This window comes from Enhydra lutris, unplaced genomic scaffold (assembly GCF_002288905.1).
Source record: "Enhydra lutris kenyoni isolate GAN:26980312 unplaced genomic scaffold, ASM228890v2 scaffoldscaffold19, whole genome shotgun sequence".
Classification (NCBI taxonomy): Eukaryota; Metazoa; Chordata; class Mammalia; order Carnivora; family Mustelidae; genus Enhydra; species Enhydra lutris.
This window is the reverse complement of record NW_019154103.1, coordinates 19,882,806-19,896,710: the sequence shown is the minus strand read 5'-3', so window position 1 is coordinate 19,896,710 and position 13,905 is coordinate 19,882,806. Positions and strand designations below refer to the sequence as shown.

At 37.7% G+C, this 13,905-nt stretch overlaps 1 protein-coding gene across 1 annotated transcript; it reads right to left on the bottom strand.

Moving 5' to 3' along the window:
• Positions 1–1,291: 1,291 nt before the first annotated feature.
• On the bottom strand, positions 1,292–11,034 carry LOC111148411 (Rieske Fe-S domain containing). Its single transcript, XM_022504932.1, is given in 6 exon segments — positions 1,292–1,569; positions 3,095–3,129; positions 3,252–3,427; positions 10,778–10,933; positions 10,935–11,004; positions 11,007–11,034. Coding segments are annotated over 6 exon segments (729 nt in total). The 3' UTR covers positions 1,292–1,305.
• Positions 11,035–13,905: the final 2,871 nt, after the last annotated feature.

Genomic DNA, 13,905 nt, shown 5'->3' with positions numbered 1-13,905 from the left:
TGTTCAGTATTAGGTTTGGGGCTTTAATTAAAACCTAGGCCATTAAGATTACTGTGCTTAGAGACAAAGTTCCAATTTCGACAGTTTTTTGCACTCTGAATTCATAATGTGATCATCTGGTTCTGATTCTACTTCTTATTTTCTACTATTTGCTGCCAAGTTTTAGATGGTGAGCACCCAAAGTGTTACAGTACGGTGTGGGCACCAGGCAACCAGAATAGTGCTGTTCGTAAATAACAGGCCTGTGAAAGCAGGGTGGGCCGACTTCGCATCCACCCTGCCTGTGAACTCAGCAGGAAGGACTGAGGAACAACAACCTCTATCTCTTCTCCGTAACAGTTACATAAAACACTTAGTTCTACACACATCACAACATTCTCAAAAACAAAGCAAAACAAAAACAAACCTTTGCTTGAAAATTTCACATGGGACATTCAAAGCACATTGGCTCACTGTGTAAGAGACTTCACATCTCTCATGGCTGGACAGCAGCTGTGTGTGTCTTCCTTGCTTGTGAGAGTGTTTGCTTTGGCCTGAGAGAAACTGAGCCAAGATTTATTTGGTTTCGATGTGCAGTACAGGAAGATTAAGGAGTGCACTTGCGGTGAGCACCAGGTGTTCTATGGAAATGTCGAATAAGTGTCTTAATTTTAAATGAAGCATTGTAAATTGATCCCATTTTGGAGGCAGCATTTTAAGTGTCAAAAGTCTGCTATATATTTGGAAAAACTGAATAATTGAGATTGAAGCATCTCAGTGTATTTAAATTTTACTTATAAAAAGTAAGAATAACAACCAAATGGGGCAGAGGTGGAGAGTGTGTCCAGCCAGTGAAACAAGAATACGAGAATAGAAGAATGGAAGAATACTGATAATTGTTGAAGTGGGTGATGAGAGTTTATTATGCTACTCTGTTTAGTTTGTATATATTAAAACTTTTGCATGATAAAGTCTGCTACATCAAAATAGGGATTACCCCCATATTTCTTATTAAATTTAACTTTCTACCTTTTCTTCATTGTGGTTATTGCAAATATTTCCACCCTTCTTAAAATGCACATTCCAAACCTATAGCCTTCAGGTTCCAGTCAATCCAGAGGACTGGATGAAATGTATTTTATATATCCTGATAATCCTTACATCACAGTAAATATGTATAATTTTGAACTGTTCAGCTTTATATGATTTTTAAAGATAAGTAATAAATGTGCCTATGTTGGAAAAATTAATACTCTTTGGTATTGAAGTATGATTATTCTAATATATTCAAAACATACACAACTTTTTCATTGCCATATAGTTTTATCAGAAAGAACTCCGAATAACTTTGAAGTTTCCAGTGGCATAAAAATCAGAGTCACACTTAAAAGGTTCATTAGAAAGAGTCACATAAATATTCCCATTGTCCACTGTCACTGTATGAATCCTTTGCTTTACTCCTTTGGAGCACCACTTGGGTTTTGCTGATGGATCTCTAGGGTTTATAGACTGATATAGTCCTTCTCCTGTTGCCAAAGTAATTTTGTATTTATGCCAGGGGCAAACTATACATGGTCGTCCATCAAAATCCTGGGGAAGAAAATAAATGATTTAATAGTCTGACATTTCCAACATTCACAATAAATCTCAGGCTCAGAACAGATTCTATTGCAGAAAAGCCAGGTTAAAGAATAGGCCAGTTTCGCTTTTTTCCTTCCATTTACAAATTATTCAGCATAAGGTGGAACCTAATCTTAGCAGTCATCAAGTTCCTGCTGCATTTGATTAGAAACGCAGCCTGTTAGAACTTTATCAGGAAATGAGCTTGGGCAACTGTACCATGTGATTTAAGTTATGATGTTATCTATTAGACGTTAATGTAATTTCCGTGACAGAAATGGGGCAAAGGCATCAAGTGTTTCTAAAGGAACTTTCACTAGCTGCTGGAAGAATGGTAAGTTTCAAATATAAAGAGTTACTAAAGGCATGAGTGTATATGTTAACTGAGGAGCAATTTGTAATCCAAAGTAGTCAATTCCCAACTTTTTAACGGCCTTAAATTGGTGCTTCTCAAATTTTAAAGAGCATGGGAATCACCTGGATCTTGTTTAAATGCAGATCTTGCTTAAATTCAGTAGTCCTAAGGTAGGGCACAAGATTATGTATTTCCAAGAAGCTCCCAGGTGACATCGATGTTGCTGGTCTGTGGACCACACTTGAAGTACAAAGTCTTATAGGTCTCATTATGGTCCAAAACTGAAGGAAATTCTTTCACATTATCATCACTAGGTGCTTACATTTTGTTTCAGTTTGTATTTTGTACCAGTGGTGGCAGGGGGAGGCGGGGCGCTGGTGACAGGAAGGAGAGGGATGTAGCATTCAGTTTTATGAAGTAGAAAACAAGAAATAAGGCAGCTAGCTAGTTTGGGAATGCAAGGAAGTAAGTTCCCTATTCCTTCCTGAAATAAGCATTCAATGTGTGGTTTCCTTTTTAAAATATACATATTTATATTTTTACTACATTATTCACGTAATATATACTCACTGAAAACAAACTGTGTAGAAATGTATAAAGTAACAAAGTGAATATTTTTTATTTTAAAAGTGGGATCTCATTAGACCTATCATCCCATGACTTGCTTTTTTTACTCAAAAATATATTGCTGACATCCATCCATACCAACACATACAGATCTGCCTCACAAATTAATGAGGCAGTGGTTACATAGTTTTCCATAGCATGGCTATGGCTATTCAGTTTATTTAAACTGTTTCCTATTGTTAAAACATTTAGGTGGCCTTCAATTTTTCATTGCAACAAATAATGCCACAGTAAACCTCTCCCATATATATACTTGAACATTTGTGCAATGGTATCTGTAGGATAGATACCTCAAAGTATAATTTCTAGATCGGAAGTCATGCATACTTCCTCTATTCATCTGTGAAATAGTTTCCTTTACATTGTAGGACTGTGAATTCCTGGAATACCAGCAATTATACTCAAAGCATTAAAATACAGTTCAAACCCAAATATAAATGATTTTTGCATACAGAATGAAATATAGACTATAAGAAACATGAATTTGTAGGGGATAGACTTAATTTTACATACCTCTATATCTCCCAAATGTAAAGGTCCTCCTGAGTCTGAAAAGAAATTAAATATTATATCTAGTCACTAAAAAAAAAAAAAAAAAGCCTGAAATTTTGATAGTTGTGTGGTTAGCAAACTAATATACAAGGTTTACAAATGAAAAATCAACTCTTACGGTAACAGCGAATATCCATAGCATGATACTCTCCTTTGTGGTAGAAAATGACCACTTCTCTATCATGCACAACAGCTGTCATTCTTTCAGATTTTTTAATGTCCTCTTCTCTGCCAACATAGACAGAAGAATATTCCTTCATTTCGGGATCTTGTTCAGAGCCATCAACATCCATACTAGTTGAACAAAAGAAAAAAAAAAGTAGTCTTCACAAATTTGGCTACAACTTAACTCACAGAGATATTTTATATATATATATATATATATATATATATATATACATATACACACACATATATATGTATATTTATATATATAAAATACATAATATACAAATATATACAAATATATAAATATACATATTTATATATATATTTAGATCTCTAAGATTGATAAAGGCTTTTTTATAGCTATATAAAATAAAACATTCATAAATACTGGGTTATAGTTAGTCATGATTTTGAGTTAGAGACTCTTAAAGCTTGTCCAAGTTAGGGAAGACTCCCCACTTTGAGGCTGGACTCAGATTCATTTCTTTGTGTAAAATGGATATTTCAAAAGTCCCAAGACCCAGAGACTGAAGTTTCACTGTTCTTTTATTTCCTATCATTTCAATGCTAAACAACACCCAGTTATCAGTGTTATTTCCAGCCTTCTCCTAAAGGTAGGATTCTTTGACAGTCTGAATAGTCTTGTACCTCCTGGTTGAGGTGACTCATTTGATTTTGCCTGGATCTGTCTTAGAAATCAACCAGATAACTATTCCAGTACAAGAGGATAGGTATGTATGGGCGCATTTCATTTTCTTAACTCAGACAGAAATTAACATCACTTTCTTCTGCCTTATTTGGGAATTCAAAGAGATGGCTTTCTCTTCAATTAATTTATGTAAGTATGTAAACCCATATTTCTAAACAAAGAAGTCTTCGTGGAGAATTTTCAGGTACTCTAAATATATTTTTTATCAGCACAGATATTCAGGCTACTTTTTTGAAAGCAACCATTTCAAAGAGACCTTATATAATACTTTAAGAACATAGTCATGGTCTGTTAATTCCTGTGAGAGGGAAACGTCAAGATACATCAGTGTCAGGACTGTCGGGCCTTGTAGAGGATTTTCCTGAGGGCCTTCCATTTGGGGGTTTTGTTTTATGCTATGACAGTTTCTGAATAAAATTATACATCCTGTTTTGGCAAGAACTGCTATATTTCTTCATACTCCACTCCTAATTCCAACTCTTTCTTCTTATCCCCACCCTTTCCATTAGAGTTAATCCCAAATTTTCTGGAAACATTCCTGCTCCTCCTCCCTATCTCGGGGTAGAGACTGTGGTGGTCTATAACTTCCAGAAAGTGCAAAGAACGTTGTATAATATTATTTTAGGGTTGGCAAGAACCTTCTTCCCTAGGCAAGAGCACATTTTCAATCTTTGCATGTAGTGAAATAAAAATCACAAGACACAAACTGAGATTACTCAACTGACTTTATTTTTAAAGTAATTAAATTTTCAGATATCCCTTCATGGTTTCTGCCCTCTGCTGGAGAGTGGGGATCTTCAACCATCTGGATAATATCCAGCTTCACAACAGGCATTAGGCAAGTTCAATCCCCGATATGGGTGGACAAGAAAGAGGCTGCCTGCAGCATTTGGGCATGAGATCTTATGTGTAACTTGACCATTATCTTGGAGCAGCACTACTTCAATTACATGAAAGAAATTATATGAAAAAAATTATATGAAAGAAATTAAAAGTTCACGGTAACATCTAATCACAGCCTACTTTTTTTCTTTGGTCACCGATGGACAAGTTTCTCTGTAATCTATTTAGGGAGGAATATATGTCTAAAAAGCAAACAAAATTCTCAAGAAGTAACTACTGACAATAATCTTTAGCACAGAATTACAGAATTTCAAAAGAAAAATTTCAACAATAGATCTTCAAATTCTCCTTTTGCCAAGTTCTCTTGTTGGAGATTATCATTCATTGAATAAGTATTTTCTGAACACATATTACGTGACTGGCACTTCAGGGAAGTAAATCAGATCAGGTCTCTGTCCTTTAGATATTATATTCTAGATTGGTGAGATCAACAACAAACACCAGTAAACAAATACACAAATGAGGTGATTATGCACTACCTTAAAAGCCATGAAGAAAATGAACTGGGCAATATGAGAGAGAAAAGGGAGGCCATTTTGCAAAGAAAAGCCTGGGAAGGTGACTCTGGATGGATAGTTGAGCTGGAATTTAAAAATGCAAATGAACTAGACATTTTAAGAGCTGAAGGAAGAGCATTCCAGGCTGAAGGAATAACAAATATGAAAGCCTGAGGAAAGAGGGGGGTGGAGGGAGGAGACTTGGTTAATTTGAGGAACAGATAGGAGACTGGAGCACAACGAGTAAGTCTGGTGAGAGAGACAGGAGCCAGGTCATGCCTCACTGTGTATGGATTTTACTCTAAGAGCAATGGGAAGGCACTGAAGGGTGTAAAGCAGGGAAGAGTGACATGATCTATTTTTAAAATAATGCCCTCACTGTGTGAATAGATTGTAGCAAAATAAGAAGGAAACACAGAAATCAGAAAGCTATTGCAGTGGTCCATTTTAACAAGTGTATTAATTTATGGATTTCATCAGATTGGGAAACTAGAGAAAATTCCAGATAACTTGAGAGGCATCCAACTCTGCCTTACACAAGATAAGGAATTACATATAGAAAAGGAAAAGGAAATGAATCCAAGTGATGGCCCATGATAGTTGTAGAGACCCAGATGGTGTTAAACATCAGGAAGGTTGCCATGGAATGTCCATGATAGTAAACAAAATACAATTGTCTGTAATTTAAGATACTTAACAAAATGATAAATCACATGTCAACTTCAAATATTCTAATTTTGAAAGATGATCCTTCCAAATCCATGTTCTCTTCAAATACGGTAATATTGTCATATTCATAGGAAGTTGTACAGAATGACAATATACCTTTTGTTAGTAACAGGGAACTACTTTTTAAATTTTACTCAAGTCTTAGTTTAACATTTCACATAAAAACATATATATGCAACTTCTTTAAAAGGGGCACTTGGACCTTGATGAACCTAGCTTAGAACGGTTATAAACCATAGACTCAATTACTACCCCACAGCAAGAGGGAAAATTTGCTATGTGGCAAGACCAAGAGTCTCCAGGCATTCTGATGGCTTCTCTAAATATTTAATCTTCTATGACTGATTGGAAGTCTAGAAATATTGGGAGGAAAAGAGCATGGATCATTTAAAAAATAAATTTGTAAAATAGAAATTACTATTTATAAGTAAAAATCTCTATGTGAATGTGTTAGGAGTGAGCTTTTGAAAGAAGGAATTTATAGGCTACAATTTTGAGAAGGGTAATTCTGAGCCATAACAAAGATAGGTATTAGATCTTACAATATAAGCCTGGGCTCCAAAACTGAAGTGTAGCAAGTGGCGTGTGTGTGTGTGTGTGTGTGTGTGTGTGTGTGTGTGTGTGTGTTGATGGGGAGAGGCAGGAAGGAACTCTGAATTCAAGGTATAAAGGAAAGCATTACACAAACCAAGTTTAAGAAATTACAGAGATGTCAAATTTGTACTCTGGAGTTTGCACTGTTAACTCTTGCTCTAACTAACCTAGTTACTTTTTAAATTATGGAAAAAAGAACATGCTATTAAAAAAAACTCTCACATAAGTAAATCAAACTGAGAAAGACAAACAATATGTGATTTCAGTCAAATGAATAAACAAAGTAATAAAAGGCAGAATCATACCTGTAAATACAGAGAACTGATGGCTGCCAAAGGGAAGGAAGTGGTGGTGGTCGGGGGGGGGGGTAGCAAATCCGTAAAGGGGAGTGGGAGATATGGGCTTCCAGTTACAGAATGAATAAGTCAAGAGAATAAAAGACACAGCAAAGGGAATACAGTCAGTAACATTGTAATAGGTTGTATGGTGACAGATGGTAGCTACACTTATGGTGAGCATAGCATAAAGTATAGAGAAGTTGAATCACTATGTTTTACACCCAAAACTTATAAAACATCCTATGTCAACTATACTCAAACAAAAAAGTTAAAAATTAGTTTACAATGAAAAACAAAAATACAGTATTTTTACGAAAAGTCAATGAGGACCATGCCATGATTTTCTGGATTAGCTATGGCTGACAGAAGGCTGCATTACTATAACTCTAAACAGTTATCTTGTTTTGCTTCGTACTGGCAGGTACCCAAAGTATACAAATGGCTCAGGTGGCAATATTTACCTCCACAGTATTGGGTGTGCAGCTTTTATAACATTTTGTGACAGGACAGATAGAGGAACCGTAAAGATAAGAAAAATGGGAACAGATGAACTGAAATAGGCTGAAAAAAAAAAAAATTTGCAACACATATAACCAACAAAGGATTATGATTCAGAATAGATGAAGAAATTCTATAAACCAGTAAGAAAGTGCAAAAAAAAAAAAAATGGGCAAAAGAGACAAACATTTCACAGATGAAGAAGCCTGAATGGCCAGTGATCACACGTAAAGATGCTCAACCTCATCAGTAGGAAAAAATACAAGAAATGCAAGGCAAAGTCACAAATGGGATACTATTTTCTATCCAGTTGACTGGCAAAAATTATACCAAGTATTGGTGAAGATATGGAGAAATTGGTAGTGATGACTTCAATTAGCAATACCACAATTTGGCATTACCTAGACTCTTCTAACATATCCATGACCCATTAATCCCCCATTAAGTATATTCCAGAGAAACATGCACAGGTACACCAGGAGACATGCACAAGACGAGCAAAACACAGGAAAAAAACTCAAAATGCATCAACTGTAGAATGTAGAATTTTTATGTTCATTCAGTGGAATGCTACATAGTAGTAAAAAATGGGTACATCAAGTTGGATTAATTTCAAAAATATAACTTTAAAGGAAAATTTTTTTTCAAGAATTCAGAGTATGCTTCTATTTTACGAAGTGCAAAGACAGGCAAAACAAAACAATCTATAATGGATATGTACAGATAAAGTAAATTTATAAAGAAAAGCAAGGTGATAGTAAACACAAAATTTCTTACATCTCAAAATATCACATTTAGTCTTATATTTAAAATTACTCTTTTAACATTTAAGTTGTATCCTATATTTGTGTAGCAAATGATCCAAAAACCAAGAAAATGTGTCTGTGGACTTAGATCATGAGGGGACTATTTGAGAATTTATTCAGCTTATTTAAAAAGTTGGCACTAGAAGAGGAAATAAATGAATATTTTCTTTTTCTAGGCCAAAAAATTAGAAAAGAAATTCTAGTATCAAGCAAGTAACAAAATACATGAGATGTGGAATAGCATCAAAAGTTAATTAAGTTCTCCCCCACTTACAAAGAAATGAGAACAAAATACAATCCTTCAAGTTTCAGTCTCTTTAAACTGAGTTTCAGCAGGTTTTGCACCCCAAGCAAGGAAAACTGCAGTGAACTTTGCAGGGGCTGATAAGAAAAGAGCAGAGAATGCTGCAGTCAATGATAAAGGTTTCAGAGAACTATGATTACAGTCTTGCATTTTGCTTAGGAAAATATTATCATATCTCTCAAATAATGGTCATATTTACTTATGATATCTGGTAATATTTATAATTAACACCCACATTATACTTAATTAAATATTGTGAATATCACGGTCCAGACAGTAACAAAAGTCAATTTATTGTATTGTATGTATGTTTGTATTACTATTACTTTGATGCACTATTCATATGCACCCACATATTTCCTTTATTTTGAGTCAACTTTAAGATATCAAATCTTAACTAAATAAAAAGAAGGTGAAAAATTAACTGATCTATACAGTTTGGGGGCTAGATGAAGAAAAGTTACTTCTGAAAAATTTAGCCATTTTGCTCGATTTTCCTCTTAATGTTTTTTGGCCTATGCCTCAAATGGGTTTCTAAAGGTGCTAACACCATATAAAATTATGGTTTAGCTAAATGGATCATCAATCTCTATCAGATACATTTCCAGCACAGGTTGAATTAAAAAAAAAAGTTTCCATAAACCATTGGAAACAAGAGAGACATGAAATTATAGGAATTTACTTGTTAGTCCTCTTGAGCTCTGACAAAGGCACTTTTACTAAGTCTGGGGCCTTGGCCTACACATTATCAGAAAGCATAACTCTAGGGTGACACCCTTGCTTTTAGTTCAGAGAAGAGAAATGCCTTAGATATCTCTTTGGATGGCAGAATAATAGTAGATAAAACTATCCTTCAGTGAGTGCCAAGCTCTTGGACTGTTTGCATACCTGAGTTCACTAATCCTCACAAAACCTCCAAGGGGTAAATAGTATATTTATTTTCCAGATGAGTAAACTAGGGGTAAAGGATCCTTTTTAATGAAAAGTTTCCTAAAACCATCAAGTAGCAGTCAAGATTCAAACCTCTATCTTCTGAGTCGAAATTTGGTGAATATTGGTAAAATCTTAACATTTCATCCAAGTAGCACCCACAGGTTTATAAAAACACCTGGCCTGCAAATAAACTGCCTTAAAAGTACAAAACCTTTTAGCAAAATAAAGATATCTGTGAACGTATATATGTATATGTGTATCACCAAACATCATTCTGAATTTTTTTTAAATTAGGAATGCTAATGTGCAAGTAGTTGCGTCACCAGATGTTTAAAACCGAATAGTTTCCTAATCATTTAATAAAGTCACGTAGCTGCTCTGGGGTCCGCTACCATGTCCCTGCTATTAGAGATCTGTGATCACAGGTGAGTTCATATGGGTTTGAATCCGTGCTGTGTGTGAATTGGGGCAAGTTGCTTAACTTCACCGCGTTGCAGTTGCACGTAAAAAAGGTCTGCCACATAGGGCTGCAGTGGGGAACACACGCTTCACTATAAATCAAGTGTTTTAGAGCAGGACCGCCCGCGGGAAACGCTCCAATCATGTCAGCTGTCATCTCTAAGGTCCTTCCAGCTCTGACAATTTATCAACGCATAGCTTCAAGCTGTATTAAACACTTTAGTAAAGACGGTCAACCGTAGTTACAGGGAGAGGCGCCCAGGAACCAGAGGCACCGTCTACGTGTGGCTGTCCTGATGCGGTGGGCTGTTCCACCTACAGACTTCGGGAGACGAGTCTCTACGACGGCCGGAGCTGCAAATACCCCTGGGCAGGTTTAGCGCGCACAAATGCCAGGAAAGCTAATTTAAAAAAACAAAACACAAAACACAAAAAACGCTCCTCCTGCCTCATCCAGGAGGCGAGTCCCGCGTGGGACCAGACTCCAAGGTGAACAAGCTCGGCAGGCCTCTGGGCGGAAGGGGCCTGGAGGTTAACGGTTAGGAACGCGTGCCCCTCCTGAGAAAGGCCGGGAGCAAGGGCCAACAACTTGCCGCTCGACCGCTCCCAGCCGCCGCCACCGGAAACCGGAGCTCCGGCCGGCAGCCCAGGCGGAAGCAGCGGCGCTCGCGAGCCCCGCCCAACCCCGCGCGAGAACAGAACTTACCTTCCTCCAGTTCCTCGCTCCGCCTCCGCGAGACCAGCCAGCCGCGGAGCCCGCGTGACCCTACTGCGCCTGCCAGGGTTCTGAGCACCGCGCGGAACCTCCGCGGGGCGGAGCGAAGTCGCCCACGTGACCCGAGAGCGCCCGGCCCCGGAGACTGCAGGCGGTTGACCTCCACCCTCCCCACCCCCTGAACCTTGCTCCGCTGCGACCTCCGCACTGATAGTCGTGAAAGTGTGCTGTCAAAACGTAGGTGGCATCTATTTATTTTGGAATGTTTGTTACTGTCACTACATTTATCCACATTTTATTTTAAGTTTATTTGCGTATTTAAGCAATCTCTACACTTAGCCTGGGGCTAGAGGTCGAGTCTCAGGCTCTTCCAACGGAGCTAGCCAGGCCCCCGCCACGTACACATTATAAATGCGCCCACCAATCTCACTCTCAGAAATGTACCTAATAATATTTCCAAAAGTTCCTCAAAGTGCATATGATCCATGTATAAGGACGCTTACTTCAAGCAAAGAATGAGAATAGCTGAAGATCAGCAACAGGGAAGGAAGGTTAAATAAAATCGTGTGGACATGTGAATTACTTCGTAGACAGTCACAGACTAGCTTTCATGAATGTATTGAGTGTTAAAAAGGAAAGTATACAATACAAAATTCTTTCGTGTAAATAAAAATTATTTCTCAGGATCCAAATAGGTATGTTTGTACATAAGGTTTTTATAAAAGAAAAATTTTTTTTAAACTTCACAGTGGTTGCATTGGAGATGGTGGTTGGTTTTCACTTTTTTTTTTTTTAACATTGCAACATTTTTTCTATACTTTCCAAATTAAAAACAAAAACAAAAAACCCATACAAAAATCCACTTCCTACTTGTGTTCAAAGCTGGAAACTACTTGATTCTGGCATGTTTTTAAAGTGTCCTTGACTGTCTTCTAATGCTGTACTTCTTAACTCGGGCTATGCCTTAGAGTTATCTGGGAGTTTTAGACAGTCATGATGCCCAGACCAATGAAACCTGGGGGGTGGGGTAGGCGTGGGGGTAGGAGGAGTCAATATATTTTTTCTAACTTCCCAAGTGACTCCAGTGTGAACTCAAGATTGAAAAACACAATCTATATTTAATGTAATTAAATAATAATTTCCCTCTTGACCATTTATTTCACTGAACCAAGCAAACACTAACCATCTAGTTTTGATGAACTGCTTTACCAAAGTGATAATAAAATATATTTGGATTATTATAATTTACATTATCAGTTAGCCATCCAAATTATTTTATGGCACATGGAAGATAATAGCAAGCTTTAGCTTGTGTCATGGAAGGACTAATAAGGTTTGCTGTATCTAATGAAAAATCCTTCTTTCTTGCCTTGGCATAATCTGGACATTAAAATAAGACACATTTTAGATTCACTGACCTTAAATCTGATTTCTAATAAACTGAAGACATTTGTTATGTACCCATTTATACATAAAAGGGAGAGAAATGGAAGGTTTCTTTTATCTCTACCTAAAGTATTAATGGGGTTAATCATGTAATATGAAATGCCTAGAAAACTTTAGGGGGAGTGTGGGGACACTTTCTACCTTTTCTCTCCTTGGAACCAAGCTACATCTTCCTCTAGAACCTTCCTTGATTTTTTCTTTCATCTTTTCCTTTCCTACTATTGACACCTAGTGGTAGCCCTGGTGTGAGTTTTGTACCTACCACGGAAAGCAACTTTTCCTCTGTGAACTTGCTTATCAGTATCTTTGTCTAAAAATAGTTTTAAATGCCCCCTTTCACCTCTGTGGGCCCCTCTCCTGTGCTCTGAGCCTCAGGCTGTGCCTAGGCAGGTATTTTGAGGACCAGCCCTTTCTCTTAGAGGAGTTCAAAAGCTGCCTTCAATCCTAAACTATAATCTGTTTTGTGAGCTTATGAAGACATCAGTGTGCTGATAAGTTCACTACAGGGAGGTCTGAAGAGTATCAGCGGCACTGGATTTCCTATTCTCTCAAACAAGAAAAGGGTGACAACATTGCTCTTACTAGGTTCTTGGGATTCAGATAATGAGAAACTGAGGGTGGCTTTAAATACAACCTATCTGCTTATGACTCCTAACTGAAAGTCTCCGTAATATCCATTTGTTGTGGGTACCTCTGTGTGATTCCTGCCTGGATATTGTGGCAGCAACAGTGGTGTTCACCAAATATCCCATCTACTGCCCCACATTTCCCACCCCATTTACAGTTGGTTGAGGCTCTGTGACCACTTTTGGCCAGTGGTCAGTGGGTGAATATGCAGTGTGACACTCCTAGATGGAAGCATAGAAGAGCTCCAATTCCACCTCTCCATCTCTCTCTCCCTCTCTCTCTTTTTCACAACCACAGACATTCTAGACGATGAACCTCTACCAGCCTGGGTCCCTGAGTGACCATGTGGAACAGAGACCACCCACCAGTCACTACCTTCCACCAAGCCATGAAAGAAATGTAACAAGTGAGAAATAAACAGTTGTTGTGTTAACCCACTGAAGTCCTTTTTTTTTTTTTTTAAAGATTTTATTTATTTATTGGACAGAGAGATCACAAGTAGACAGAGAGGCAGGCAGAGAGAGAGGAGGAAGCAGGCTCCCCACTGAGCAGAGAGCCTGATGCAGGGCTCGATCCCAGCACCCTGGGATCATGACCTGAGCCGAAGGCAGAGGCTTAACCCACTGAGCCACCCAGGCGCCCCTTAACCCACTGAAGTTCTAAGGTTGTTTATGGTTGCACCAAAGCACAATTTAACCTAACAGCTCATTGCTACCTTCAGTTTTATGTGTTCAAGATTGAAATATTAATGTTCTCCTGTAAACTTATACTTCCTTTGTTCCCTCCATCTCCATAAGTGACAACTACATGCTGTTCATCTACATGTTTAAGGGAGAAACCTGGATGCCATACTCACATCTCCACATCTCCGCTTTTGTCACTTCTCCTGTGCAGAAGAGTTGATAGAACTGAGCTAAGACTGGTAAAGCTCTGCCTGTAAGGTTGGCCCCTAGCTGGCGTCTGGGAATCTGGCTGGCAAATAGTTCCCTACATTGATGTAAGATTTTCTCTAAATAATAAGGATGCCTCGCTAGGCCTAAACTGTT